This window comes from Pavona decussata, unplaced genomic scaffold (assembly GCF_977016875.1).
Source record: "Pavona decussata unplaced genomic scaffold, jaPavDecu1.1 SCAFFOLD_371, whole genome shotgun sequence".
Lineage (NCBI taxonomy): Eukaryota > Metazoa > Cnidaria > Anthozoa > Scleractinia > Agariciidae > Pavona > Pavona decussata.
This window is the reverse complement of record NW_028145747.1, coordinates 662449-675114: the sequence shown is the minus strand read 5'-3', so window position 1 is coordinate 675114 and position 12666 is coordinate 662449. Positions and strand designations below refer to the sequence as shown.

The 12666-nt window shown below is 37.6% G+C and overlaps 1 protein-coding gene across 1 annotated transcript in view; it reads right to left on the bottom strand.

The window, feature by feature from the left end:
- The window catches only part of LOC146452351 (uncharacterized), an 87989-nt gene that overhangs the window by 26871 nt on the left and 48452 nt on the right, over positions 1-12666 (bottom strand). Inside the window, exons 29-33 of the mRNA XM_085097957.1 lie at positions 11256-11331; positions 10888-10977; positions 9472-9538; positions 8736-8918; positions 7900-8217 (exon numbers count right to left, since the gene is read on the bottom strand). Coding sequence (XP_084954083.1) covers positions 7900-8217; positions 8736-8918; positions 9472-9538; positions 10888-10977; positions 11256-11331 — 734 coding nt within the window. The remainder of the gene's footprint in view (positions 1-7899; positions 8218-8735; positions 8919-9471; positions 9539-10887; positions 10978-11255; positions 11332-12666) is intronic.

Below are 12666 nucleotides of genomic sequence, written 5' to 3'. Positions count from 1 at the left end.
CATGGCGAGAATGAAGAAGGGGCAGAACTTTGAACTGATGAGTGGGGAACGGAGGGGAAATACCACAGCTCCAAATCGATCCACTGCTATCATAACCAGGCTCTGGATGGACACGCCAAAGGAGCCATCTGCTAAGAAGGGAACCAGATTACACAACGCCTGTCCAAAAGGACCACTGATAAGCCAGGAAGCTGCGTTCAGATAGGTAAGCTCCCGAGGGAACAGCAATATTGCCTACAGCACGGTCGGACATGGACATGTTGACCATAAAGAAGTTAATCGGTTTTCTCAAGGTGTGCGTTTTTTAAACAATTATTCCTATAAAGGAATTCCCAAGCAGCGAAACGACGAATATCAGGCAGTAAGCGAAGGTTTTTCCAATTTTTGCTGCTGTAGGATTGAACGGACTAGAGCAGCTCGATCCATTCACCGTTGTGGATATATTTGCTGATTTTCTAAAGTTCTGTTGTTTCTTTCACAAACTCATCCGGTTTCTCAGAAGAAAGCAGCCGTGACTCTATTTATTCTCAAGTGGAAATTACCTTGTGGTCAGTGATTCGTCAACGGTACATGAAGTAAAAGGCGCTATTGAATTTAATTGACGCAGATCATTAATTAATGATAGCCAATTAGCTAATACGTCTGCTCAGTTTGTCAAACTGTTTGCTTTATTATGGCTTTTAATGGGTGTTTAACACCAAGAGCTAATTTATCTTATTTTTCATGATGTCAAGAAGCTGTTTAAAATTGTGCTATTTAAAACTAAAAAGTATAGTGGCAGTTAAGAAACCTGAGAATAATTTATTTTCGCGAATTTTGAAAGCTTAATTAAAAACTTGGCATAACGGTACAAATCGTCATGATAACCCTCTTGATAACGTTGCCTGGTATTTGTTGTTGTCCCACCCGTTCGATCAAACGAGGGTTTTGGACGACCGAATAAGCCACAAAACCTTTCAATGGCATACTTTCTTTTTTATTAAACCAAGGGCTCCCAACGGTTCATTTCGTTGGATATTCTTCGGATGGCGTTAATCGCCTCAGACGTTTGCGGATAAAGTCGTTAAGTCCAAAAGTCCAAAGTCCAAAGTTTTCTTCAGCAAAATGACAGCTCAGAATTTCTCAACTCTTGGACACTAGTTCTTTTCGTTTTGACAGGGGCGTATATCTCGATGAAGATGCGAAATAAAGTCTGCAAGTATTTTCGTAAAGACGGCAACAGCTTGTACATTCGGGAAAGAGATTCCATTTTCTAAACTAACTTTCCACAGACCATACTATATTAGCTTAAGAAAGTATGCCTCTAGGAGGGCAACCGTTATTTGAATTGGTTTCTACCAAGTACTTAAGTGTGCCTGTATGGTTTCCTTCAAACCACACTAGAATGGGTTCCTAATTCCTAATATCTGGATTTGAGCAGAATGGTAATTATGGTAGATGATGATTTTGTGAAGTGTGTCAGAATAACGTTAGTTGAGCAGTTTTCATTAAAACTAGTTCCTAAAATCGATGTTCTTTCATGAGAACTATTGGCTAATTGTTTTAAAATTATTATGCCACACAGAGAAATTATAAACAAGACACAACAAAATAATTTAAATTAAGTTACAAAGAAAAAGTGGTGAGGAGACTGAAAAGAAACTAGAAAGCTTATGCATGATTCGGCCTCCTCAATAAAACTAAGTTGACTACAAATAATTAAGTTTGTTAAATGGCGTAAGGACGTTACTTATATAAAAGTAATAAGCTAGAAAACCACGGTCAGCGGTCAGCGATGGCGTATAGACGTGGATTTTAGAGCTCCGCTTAGTTCTGGCTAGACCGCGCGTATTCCACCACATAAATAGCGAAAAAACATTGTAATAGCACTTTGGGTCGGTTAGAGAGACCGAAAGAAGCAAATTGGTAGCTTTTCAAGCGAAAATGTCGGAAACTCCATCTGACACGTGTTCATTCGAAGAACTTTATAGGGTCGAAGACTTAAAGGACATCTCGAAATGCTTCGCGAAACTTCACACAAATATAGGAGCAGAATTCCGCCTGGTTCGTGAGAAACTCAAGGAAACAACCGACCGAGTCGTGGAATTAGAGAAGGCGATGTCACACTTCGAAAATGAGCAGTTGGAGATGAAGGAAAGTACGATACCCGGGATAATAAAAGCGGCTGAAAAGCGCGACAAGTCCATACGCGACGAACTTCTTGCCCTGAATCTTTGGGGCAGGAAATGGAATCTCATTTTTCACGGTAAAACCGGGGAGTTAAAAGAAACTTCTGAAGCTACAAGACACAAAATTCAAGAATTCTTCAATACTACACTCAAGATGGATCCAGGTGAAGTGAAAAATATTAATTTCGCTGCGTGCCATAGAATTAGAGGAAGCCGAGACGCAACTAAAGAGTCGATCATCGTCAGGTTTGTCGACCTGCAACAGCGGGATTACATTCTTAATCTAGCCAAGAAGCTCCCAAAAGGATCAGGTTATGGAGTGATGGTCGATCTACCACCAGAGCTCTCGAAGCTTAGAGGCCGACTTCTCAAGAAGAAATGGGAGCTTCCCTTTCAGCAACAAAAGGAGGCGAAATTAAAGTATCTACAGAAGGCCCCATTCATTCAACTACTCGTGGCTGGTCAGGTTCAAGAATCGGGTTGAACTATGGAAAAAGCTAAGTTATTGCCTGTCTTACTGAGTAAAAGCTAATTTCAAGAATAGCATATCTAATAATTATGTCGCTATTAACTTTTTGTTTAAGTACTTCTAGTACGCGCGAGTCGCAGCACAGGACATCATTACTATAAGCCAGAAGCTGCAATCGCTAACAGGACGCTACTTGTTGTGTTTGTTTAGTGTCTGTTTGTTCTTGTTCTGGATTGATAAGTCTCAATCTGTTTTCGTCTTACATATGCAAATATATATATTTATTGTAGCGTTTGCTCTGTGCCAGCAAATCAATTCTGCCCTTTTGCGTTGTAATAAGTATGCAAGATTAACAGATCATAACATTTAAATTCAGTGAGGATAAAATTAACAGATTGAAGATCGGGACATTGAATTGTAAAGGTTTAGCAGATCAAAAAAAAAGAAAAGACGTCTTTAATTGGCTTCGGCAAAAGAAACTTGACATATATTGTCTACAGGAAGCGCATATCCAAAATAGCAAAAGAGAACAAGCAAGGTGGAAATCCCAATGGGGCTATGAGGCGTTTTTTAGCAGTTTAGATAGCAAAAGTTGCGGAGTTGTTATTCTATTTAACAATACATTTGAATATGTGCTGCACAATGTAACTAGCGATCAACAAGGCAGATATATCGTATTAGATATCTCCATTTTTCAGCAACGTTGCACTTTGGTTACTCTGTATGGTCCGAACACGGACTCGCCCGAATTTTTTACAAACCTGAAAGAAAATCTGATCAATTGGAACTGTCAAATCAACCTATTATATTATGCGGGGACTGGAACGTGGTGCTAAATTACCATAATGACACGATAAATTACTCAAAGGAAAACAATCCGAAGGCTCAAAAATCTGTGCTGGATTTAATCGATACTTTCGAGTTGGGCGATGTCTATAGAGACCAGGAACCAACTGGACGTAGTTATACTTGGAGTGCGTACAGTAATTTAAAACAAGCAAGACTCGATTATTTTCTTTTTGTCTACTGATTTAACCGGTCTAGTGGAGTCAATTCAAACCAATGCTGGCTATCGCACGGATCACTCGTTAGTAGTTATGAATATGATTTTTACACATCAGGAGAGGGGCAGAGGGTTCTGGAAATTCAATAATTCTCTACTGTCGGATCCGGCATATGTGAAACTTGTCAAGGATTGTATAAATGAGACTGTGGATGAATACAAAATTAATGGTGACATAGAAAATCCACAGCCCCATACTTTTTCCATTAATGACCAACTTTTGTTTGAAACACTTAAGCTTCAAATTCGGGGTAAAATAAGACTGAAAATTTTCTAGAAAAGGAAATAAATTTTCTTCAGCAGAGTTTAAATGAATCTCCCTGTGAAACAACCAAAAGGAAACTCGCCCCAAAACAGAATGAGTTACAAGAACTGAGAGAGCATAAAATGCGTGGTATAGTTATAAGGTCAAAAGCTAATTGGATAACTAGGGGTGAAAAAAGCACTAAATACTTCTTGAATCTGGAGAAAAGACATTACACAAACAAATTAATTCCTAAGCTAGTTTTAGAGGATGCTACCGAAATCACAGACCAAAAAGATATAATTAGGGAGCAGGAGCGTTTTTATGAAAAGCTTTATACCTCCAGGAAAACTGAATTCAGGGCTGATCATTCTGCCACATTTTTCAATCAAGATAATATAAGGGTGAAGTTGACTCCTGAAGAAAAGGACTCTTGTGAGGGTAACATTTCTGCTAAAGAATGTTTAGATGCCCTAAAAGCTATGGGTGATGGAAAAAGTCCTGGGATGGACGGTTTTACCGTAGAATTTTATAAATTTTTTTGGAATGACCTCAGCCATTATTTAGTGCGTTCAATTAATTTCTCATATAGCATTGGCGAAATGTCGGTCACTCAGAGAAGCGCGCTTATAACTACCTTACCTAAACCAAATAAGACAAAGTTCTATCTGAAAAATTGGAGGCCGATATCTTTACTTGGAGTTGATTATAAAATAGCTTCAGCTGTTGTCGCAAATCGTATTAAGAAGGTTCTCCCATCCATCATTTCACACACCCAAAAAGGCTTTTTAAAAAACAGGTCTATGGCCGAAAACACAAGGCTAATTTATGATATTATAGATAAACTAAATTCTAACAACGAAGAGGGCTTACTGTTATTAATTGATTTTGAAAAAGCATTCGATTCGGTAGAATGGAACTTTCTTGACGGAGCCTTAAAGTTTTTTAATTTCGGAGAGTCTATAAGGCGGTGGGTTAAAACCTTTTACAAAAATATTAATAGCTCCATTTTATACAATGGTCATTGCTCCAATTCTTTTTCGGTCTCAAGAGGTGTTAGACAGGGAGACCCCCTGTCACCATACCTTTTTATTATTTGTGCTGAACTTCTCGCAGATGCAATAAAACAAAACGGTCAAATTAAGGGCATCACTGTTAATAATGAAGAATTTTTACTTGGACAGTATGCGGATGACACTTTTTTCCTTTTAGATGGAACTGAAACTTCACTCTCCCAATGCCTAGACACGTTGGAGCTCTTTGGAGAGTGCTCAGGTCTGAAGGTGAATGTAGAAAAAACTAAGGCGGTATGGCTGGGTAGTAAGAGATTCTCGAAGGTCATATTACTTCCGGAGAAAAATTTAGCATGGGTATTTAATGAACCTTTTGACATCCTAGGGATAACGTTTTTTGTTGAAACCCAGCAAATAGTGGAGTACAATTACAAAATAAAGCTACAGGAGGTCAGAAAACTTTTAGACTCGTGGTCCTGGAGACTTTTGAGTATCATAGGCAAAATACAGGTAATTAAGTCTCTCGCAGTATCTAAATTTGTTCATCTCTTAACAACACTTCCTACTCCAAATGCCTTTTTTCTTAAAGAATTAGAAACACTCTTCTTCTCCTTTATCTGGGATGGAAAGAGTGATAAAATAGCAAGGAAAACAATCATTAATGATGTAGATGATGGGGGATTGAAGATGACCGATATTCGATCATTTGCCAAGGCTCTGAAGATCTCCTGGGTTAAGAAAGTGTGGGACGTAAATTATCAGGCAGACTGGAAAAGGCTCCTGCTTTCCGATCACCTTTACTGGAATGATGTCTGGTTACTAAACAAAAGATCATTATCACGTCTGGCTTGCTCTTTTGGGACAAATACTTTCTGGAGGAATGTAGTTGAATCATGGGCAGATTATGTTCAGGAAACTGTAGAAGCCGGTGACCTTCTGTCACAGCCACTATGGAATAATGTCTTTATTAAGATAGAAAATAAACCTGTGTTTTATAAGTCGTGGTACAAAAAAGATTTACGTTACGTCAATGATCTTGTAGACGAATCCGGCATTTTTATGTCACCAACCAAATTGATTAATAAGTTTAGCCTAACTTGTACCTTTTTACAAGCTTATGGTATTATGTGCGCAATTCCAAGTTCATGGAAGTCAAAGATTAGAGAGTTTGGTAAAGGGTTACCTGTGGTCAAATCCCAAAATATAGATAGGTTATTTAAGACAAAAAAGGTGACCAGCTTTACTTATGACGCTTTGCGAAAATCGGTTGCCATACAGCCAACTAAGGTGCAGCGTAAATGGAATAAATATCTACCATCTCCTGTCGAGGATTGGTCTACCTATTACAGTATCCCTTTCTTATGCACGAGTGCTAGTAAGCTGAGAAGCTTTCAATATAGAATATTCCATAGAATTATTGCCACAAATGTATTGTTAATGAAAATGGGTATTAAGGATCACGATAATTGCTTTTTTTGTGACAGTAAACCTGAAACCATAGAGCACCTTTTTTGGTACTGTGACCGGATATCCCACCTCTGGATCGCCCTCGCAAATTGGATCTGGTCGGTAACAGACATTGAAATAGAATTTTCTCTTGAATCTGTTCTCTTGGGCTGTACAAACTGTATGCCTTACAAGAATGCGATTAATTGTATTATTTTAGTGGTCAAGTTTTTCATATACAAATGCAAAATGGAGGGACGTGAACCCGATTTCGCTGGCGTACAGAGCTACGTTAAGTTTCATTACAATATTGAAAAATTTGCACGTGACTTTTCTCATCACGATAAAATTTTAAGTAAGTGGAAACCGATGAAAAAATTATTTGTCAATAAATGATGTAATGTGCTGTAATGTAAGTAGAATAAGCACTGTACCGTATTTTAAGTTGAGTAAGTATTGTAATGTAAGTAATGTAAGTTGTATCTTGAAAGTAGAGTTATTGTAATGTTAGTGGTGTAAGAGATCTGTATTGTAAGTAATGTAAGCAGTTTTTGTGTTTTGCCAATTAAACAAAAAAAAAAAAAAAAAAAAAAAAAAAGCTAGAAAACCACGTGTTATTTATAGTTTTTAAATTATTGAATTCTTAAGGGCTTTCTTAAAAGAGCAAATTGAATTAGAGTTGATGATCTCGCTGTTTAAAGAGTTATAAAATTTGGGTCCTTGGAAAAACAGAGGGTTTCTTTAAATTGCCTATTCTCGTCCCCAGAGCCCCAAGGTTTTTTTTTTTTTAATTAATGAACGAGTGGCTCTGGGTCCATCCAAAAATATCTTTTTTTTCATTGGCTGTCGAAAACTTGTTACGCTATAAGGTGAAAAATGCTACGCTTCTGCGCATTTGTCTTTCCTTCCTAATACTGAGGAGTACTGAGCAATAATAATACTGAGCAAGCGCAATGGTAATTTATCACACTGAGCGTGCGCTACCGGATGTCGTGAAATTCACGACATCCGGTAACGGCTGTTACCAGGGCCTACGATCCAACCGCTGACCAAAAGATCATAGGCTCTGGGAACGAGGACTTAAATTGCCCTATTCCCCTTTTGCTACTGCGCATACGTTCTGCGCATCCCGGGATCACCTGAGAAAGTCGCGTTTTTTAACAGCGATGCCTGCTAACACAAAGATATTTTTGCGCGGTTTACATTTACATGGGAAAAGCAGATTATGGCAAGGGTTATCGGAATCAGGAAAAAAATAGGGGTAGCCACGCATTTTTCAGAGATAATTCAGCTTAAATTTGGGAAAAAATGCATTACATTGTTTTGTACTTTGGCGGGTTTTTTTAAAATGTGTGGTTACCTCCAATTTTCTTTCTGGATTTCAATAGCCCTTGCTAAGATCTCCTTTTCTGCTTAGTCATAACTGATAATGCACGCAAAAATACTTCTGTTTTAGAAGGTACCGTACTTAAGTGTAATAACTGCTTATTTCTTACCTCGACTTTGAGCTTCCAGTCGATATTCAAACTTCGATCCGACGATGTTAATGTTATCTTTGATAATGTCTGCGTGCTTGAGGATGGAATAATCGCCATGCAACTGAGGAGAATCAGCGTTTCTTAATCGAACATTCTGCGCAGTCCAACTGTTGGTGTGACTCGCAACCAATAGCGTCCATCCGCCACCATCACGTGACATGTCACAGTACACCCTGATTTCTTGGGAGCCTGTGGGGTTGATCTTGTACACACCGTCGGGATAATAGCGGTTCTTTTCCTGGCCGATTTGCTGTAAATGTCTGCATGATATCGCAACTGAACCAATAGAATAAGAATAAAATAAAAAAGATAAAGAAACGCGTACAGTGAAACCCCGCTTTACGGACACCCGCTTAAACACCCGCTTTATACGGACATTCGTCATTACGGACAATTTTCTTCTTTCTTTTGTTTTGTTATAGGGTTTATTCTAGAGCGCGGTATTGCGTGATTTCTCAAATTCGAAAAGTAACGGCAAATGGGACGCACAAAATGGCACCCAAAGATAAGTCCTTATTTTCTGAAATAAAGTTTTTTAAGGCATCACTGATGATAAGATTGACATAACCGCAACCCTATACTTCGAAACTTCTAACTCCTTACTATCGGAAAATTGTCTTTCTTTTCTTCGTTTGTTTCTGTGTTCATTTTCTTCACTTTCTTGAGTTGCCTCTGGATAGACTTTACAAAGAAGTTCAAATATCTTTTTGAGGTCCCCTTTCTTGAAAAGGGACTCCTTAAATTACAAAAGGGGACCCCTCATTGGCCCATTTCTAGAATAGACCCTCACTTACCAGGGCAGCTCTCTGTATTACAGTCCTCAGTTTGATGTCGATCTCCAGAGCAATCAGCCCCTCCGTGCAGAGGAAATGGCCTGTTACAGAATCGATGTCTCTTTCTCTTGCCTCCATTGCAACCCTTGTCACATACAGTCCACGAAGACCAATCCCCCCAGGCTCCATCTCGTGGCGCCAAAACTAAAAGTGATTATTTAAAGACACTGAAGACTTGATTTTTTTTTAGTCATACCACAGGGCGCCCACACAAACTGTGTGATCGTTTGTTTCGATAATACGAGGATTTTCGACATTCCCATACATTTCCTCTATAAATTCAAAAATACAAACGGTCACACAGTTTGTGTGGGCCTCCTGTGTTCATACCAAATACATCTCAAACTCCTACCAGACACACCCTTTCATTTATTCTTTTAGTTTGCTCGGAAATCCATCATTGAGTCTGGAAAGTAATTCATACCAACGTTTTCGTTTTTTTTTCTGAGTAATTTCAAAGAATCCGTTCAAAGATGTCATGAACTACATATGTCAACACATTCAGTTTATATATATAGAACACTTTGAATCACGATATCTGAACTTGTCATTGATATTTTTGAACAATGGTATCGCATTTTCACCAAAGACTAAGAAAGGTACTGTTTTTCTCTGTAATAACCAATCCCTCTGCAAGTATTTCCTTGTAATTACAACGGCAAACCAAAGTGCATGTGGATATAATCATCCATCTTACCTGAGGCACAACCATCTTTGGGATCAAAGCCTCCTTCACAATGACACTTTCTTTCATTTGTACAGACCTAAAAACACACATCAAATGTTTGAGCTAGAACAACAGTAATACAGTTGTGTGCTTGGTGACCAAGTCTTTGAGTGGAACCAAGTAATTATTTAACAATTATTCCACGAGCGCGCGTTGGATATGAGATGATAGATAGCCAACGAGGCGCGTAGCGCCGAGTTGGCTATAATCATCTCATATCCAACAAACGCGAGTGGAATAATTGTTTTATTAAAAACAATAAAGAAATATTGCTGGATCTTGCTGATTTCGCTTTTAGGAAACCACCAGAAGACAATTTAATGGCCGCTATTCCTCGGGCATGGTATAATAGCTCATATACCATGGCTGCTAAGCCAATCAAATCCTTGGAATTGCATTATACAATGATGCAGTTTTTAACAATAACAATTATTCACCGAAGTGGAGGTGAATAGTAATGGATCAGTTTATCAAGCCGCGAAGCACTTTTACCGACAAGGAGGTGAACAATTGTTTTATTATATACCACCCAAGCTGAATAACTAGTGGACCAAAAAATTATTTTACTTCTGACAATATACCGACAAATGGTATGAAGTTATAAAATCTCGCGCGCTACACGGTAAGCGATTTCTTACTGTAGAAAGTTCCATCTCGCTTTCTTGCAGACAAATAAAACTTTTGGAGACAGTTGTTTAGTTCCTACGGTGTAATTTCTTCAACTTTCAGTGAAATTCGTCTTGTTGTTGAAACAGGCTGAAAAATATTAGATGTTTCATTGTTTTCATTGTAATTTTAGTGCTCGGCAGTTTTCGTAAACAAGGGATTGTATTTTCATTTTTCGCCTTAAAATATGAGGTTGAAAAGATTAAATAAGTTACCATTAAATGCCGTCAAACCAAACTTTGTTACCATTTATGTATTTTTTTTTTAACAGCCGCCTCGTTTATCAAAATAATTTCCTCTTAAGTAACCGTCGGCTGCTCGGATGTGAATAGTACTTGGCTAATCATCTTCGAGCTAGCCAATCAGCGCGCGCGAAAAGTACTATTCACTTGTGTGGTATATACTAATTAAATTATCTTATTGTCGTTCTTAACCTTATTGTATATACGCAGAGCTATCATAAGGACAACCCTTCGCTATAAGCCCTGTGGTTTCTGGGGATCTCCTCGCCACAGGCCATTTTTCATCCTAATTCCTTTCAATCTCCTTCTAATTCCCAAACTTTTACGATAATTATTTACACAATCTACTAGTAACTTTCCCCATACCTTTATTTAAATAATTTATTATCTCATTGTAAAAACACTTTGGTGGCAAAGAATAATAGAATAATAAAATAAAAACAATAATATGTAAACGGATAATTTATCTTCCACTCACCCCTCTTGCATTGCACTCTTTATTTCCTACAAGCGGACACTTGCCAATATTAAGCTCATCATAGGACTGGCACTTATAGTTGACACAAATCTAGAGATGTTTGCAGGTTATAAAACAAATTGAAGCAATTCATCAGCTTCCGAACATCCTTACGCGGTAACTATTGTTGACGTTCCATATGCCCAAGTCTATATATTTTAGTAGACAGGAAGAAATTTCAAGGAAAGGGATACAGAAGTTGGAGTTCAGTAAAAACGGAGTTTTTTACCACGTGACGGGATTCAAATTTCTAGGGTGATTAAGGTTTTTTTGAGCAAACATTCCACATTCTATTGAAATGGACTGTAGTACTTCCTCTACAAAATTACCTTTTCATTTCCACACTTTGTTCCATCTCTGACCATTCCAAGACCAGCATCATCCACAGATTTTAAGGCAGCACCACTAACGAAAAAATTCAATAAATATAAGGAGACAATTTAGCGGAGTGAGAGAATTTATTTTGTAAAAACGCTATAGAAGATGATATTCTAGCCGCTTTAGAGGGTTTTGAGCCTTGATAGTTTGTTTTTAAAAATAATTTCTTCTGATGTATATTACGGCAAGATTAAATAAAAACTCGCTCAATTGTAGTCTTCCAACAATTCAAGTTCCCTTCCTTATCTTTTACAACGGCTTAGTTTGACAAATTTAAAGTCCTATAAAGAATGCAACCTTCTATAGACTGTTAGTTAAAAAAGCCTTTCATTTTCAGCTTATTTATTAAAGATTCTAAAAGACGCGTTCTCATCGAACTCTTAGTTGAACTGTCATCTAAACAGTTTTAGTCTTGAATGACTTGGAAATGCTTACTGCTCCGGATCTGGCTGTTTAGAAGTTTATTATAAAAGCACAGGGATTTGTCCTTTTACGATCCCAAGGTTTAATACCGTTATTTATGGAAAGCAAGGTTTAAGGTATCCGGCCCTGTTCTACGGTCTAAATAAAGCCATAATGTCGGAAAATTCCAGTTCAATAAATATATTTCAACAACTCATTAATAATTCATAAACCCATTGACCTATCAAATGGTCTATAAAACATTACGTGTAGTGGTTTTAAAACCCGATAAAACCTCCTCCTTATTAGTATGCGGTGTTTAATGTTTTCTCGTTCACAAAAGCATAATTGTTATGAAATCTCTTGACACACGCTTTTCGACGAATGTTTTTGAAGCCGTTCAAAAAACTCGCGACAGTGTTTTATCAGGGCTAAAACCACTCGGCTGCGCCTCGTGATTTTAAATCTCGATAAAACACTGCTGCTCGTGTTTTAAACATTGCTTAAGAAACTTTGATAACAACTGAAACATGTCATTTCTTTTTATGTTACAGTTAATCGATGTTTTTACTACTTTTTCATATTAAATTTTATTGTTCAGTTTAGATAGACTTTTAGAAAGGTGCTTACATCACGCGTGACCAGTATTTTTGAAATTTGAACGAAGTTTTGTAAAAACTGGCACTAAATACGAGATCAGCCTTTCCTACGTTGAATCTTCAGATAGCCACCACTTTTTTTTTATTTTTAGAAAAGGAAAATCACTACATGACATACTTGTCAGAACAAAGTTATAAAGAGGTTACATTTCAAAGATGTTTCCATTGTTAGAAGTCGTGCAGGCCTGTTACTCCTTGTTATTTCCGTCACATCAGTTTTGAACATAGCCAGCGAGATTTCAGAGTTCCCCTGGACATTTCCTTAGTTTATGAATGGTATAAAGCTATGAATTTTACTTTA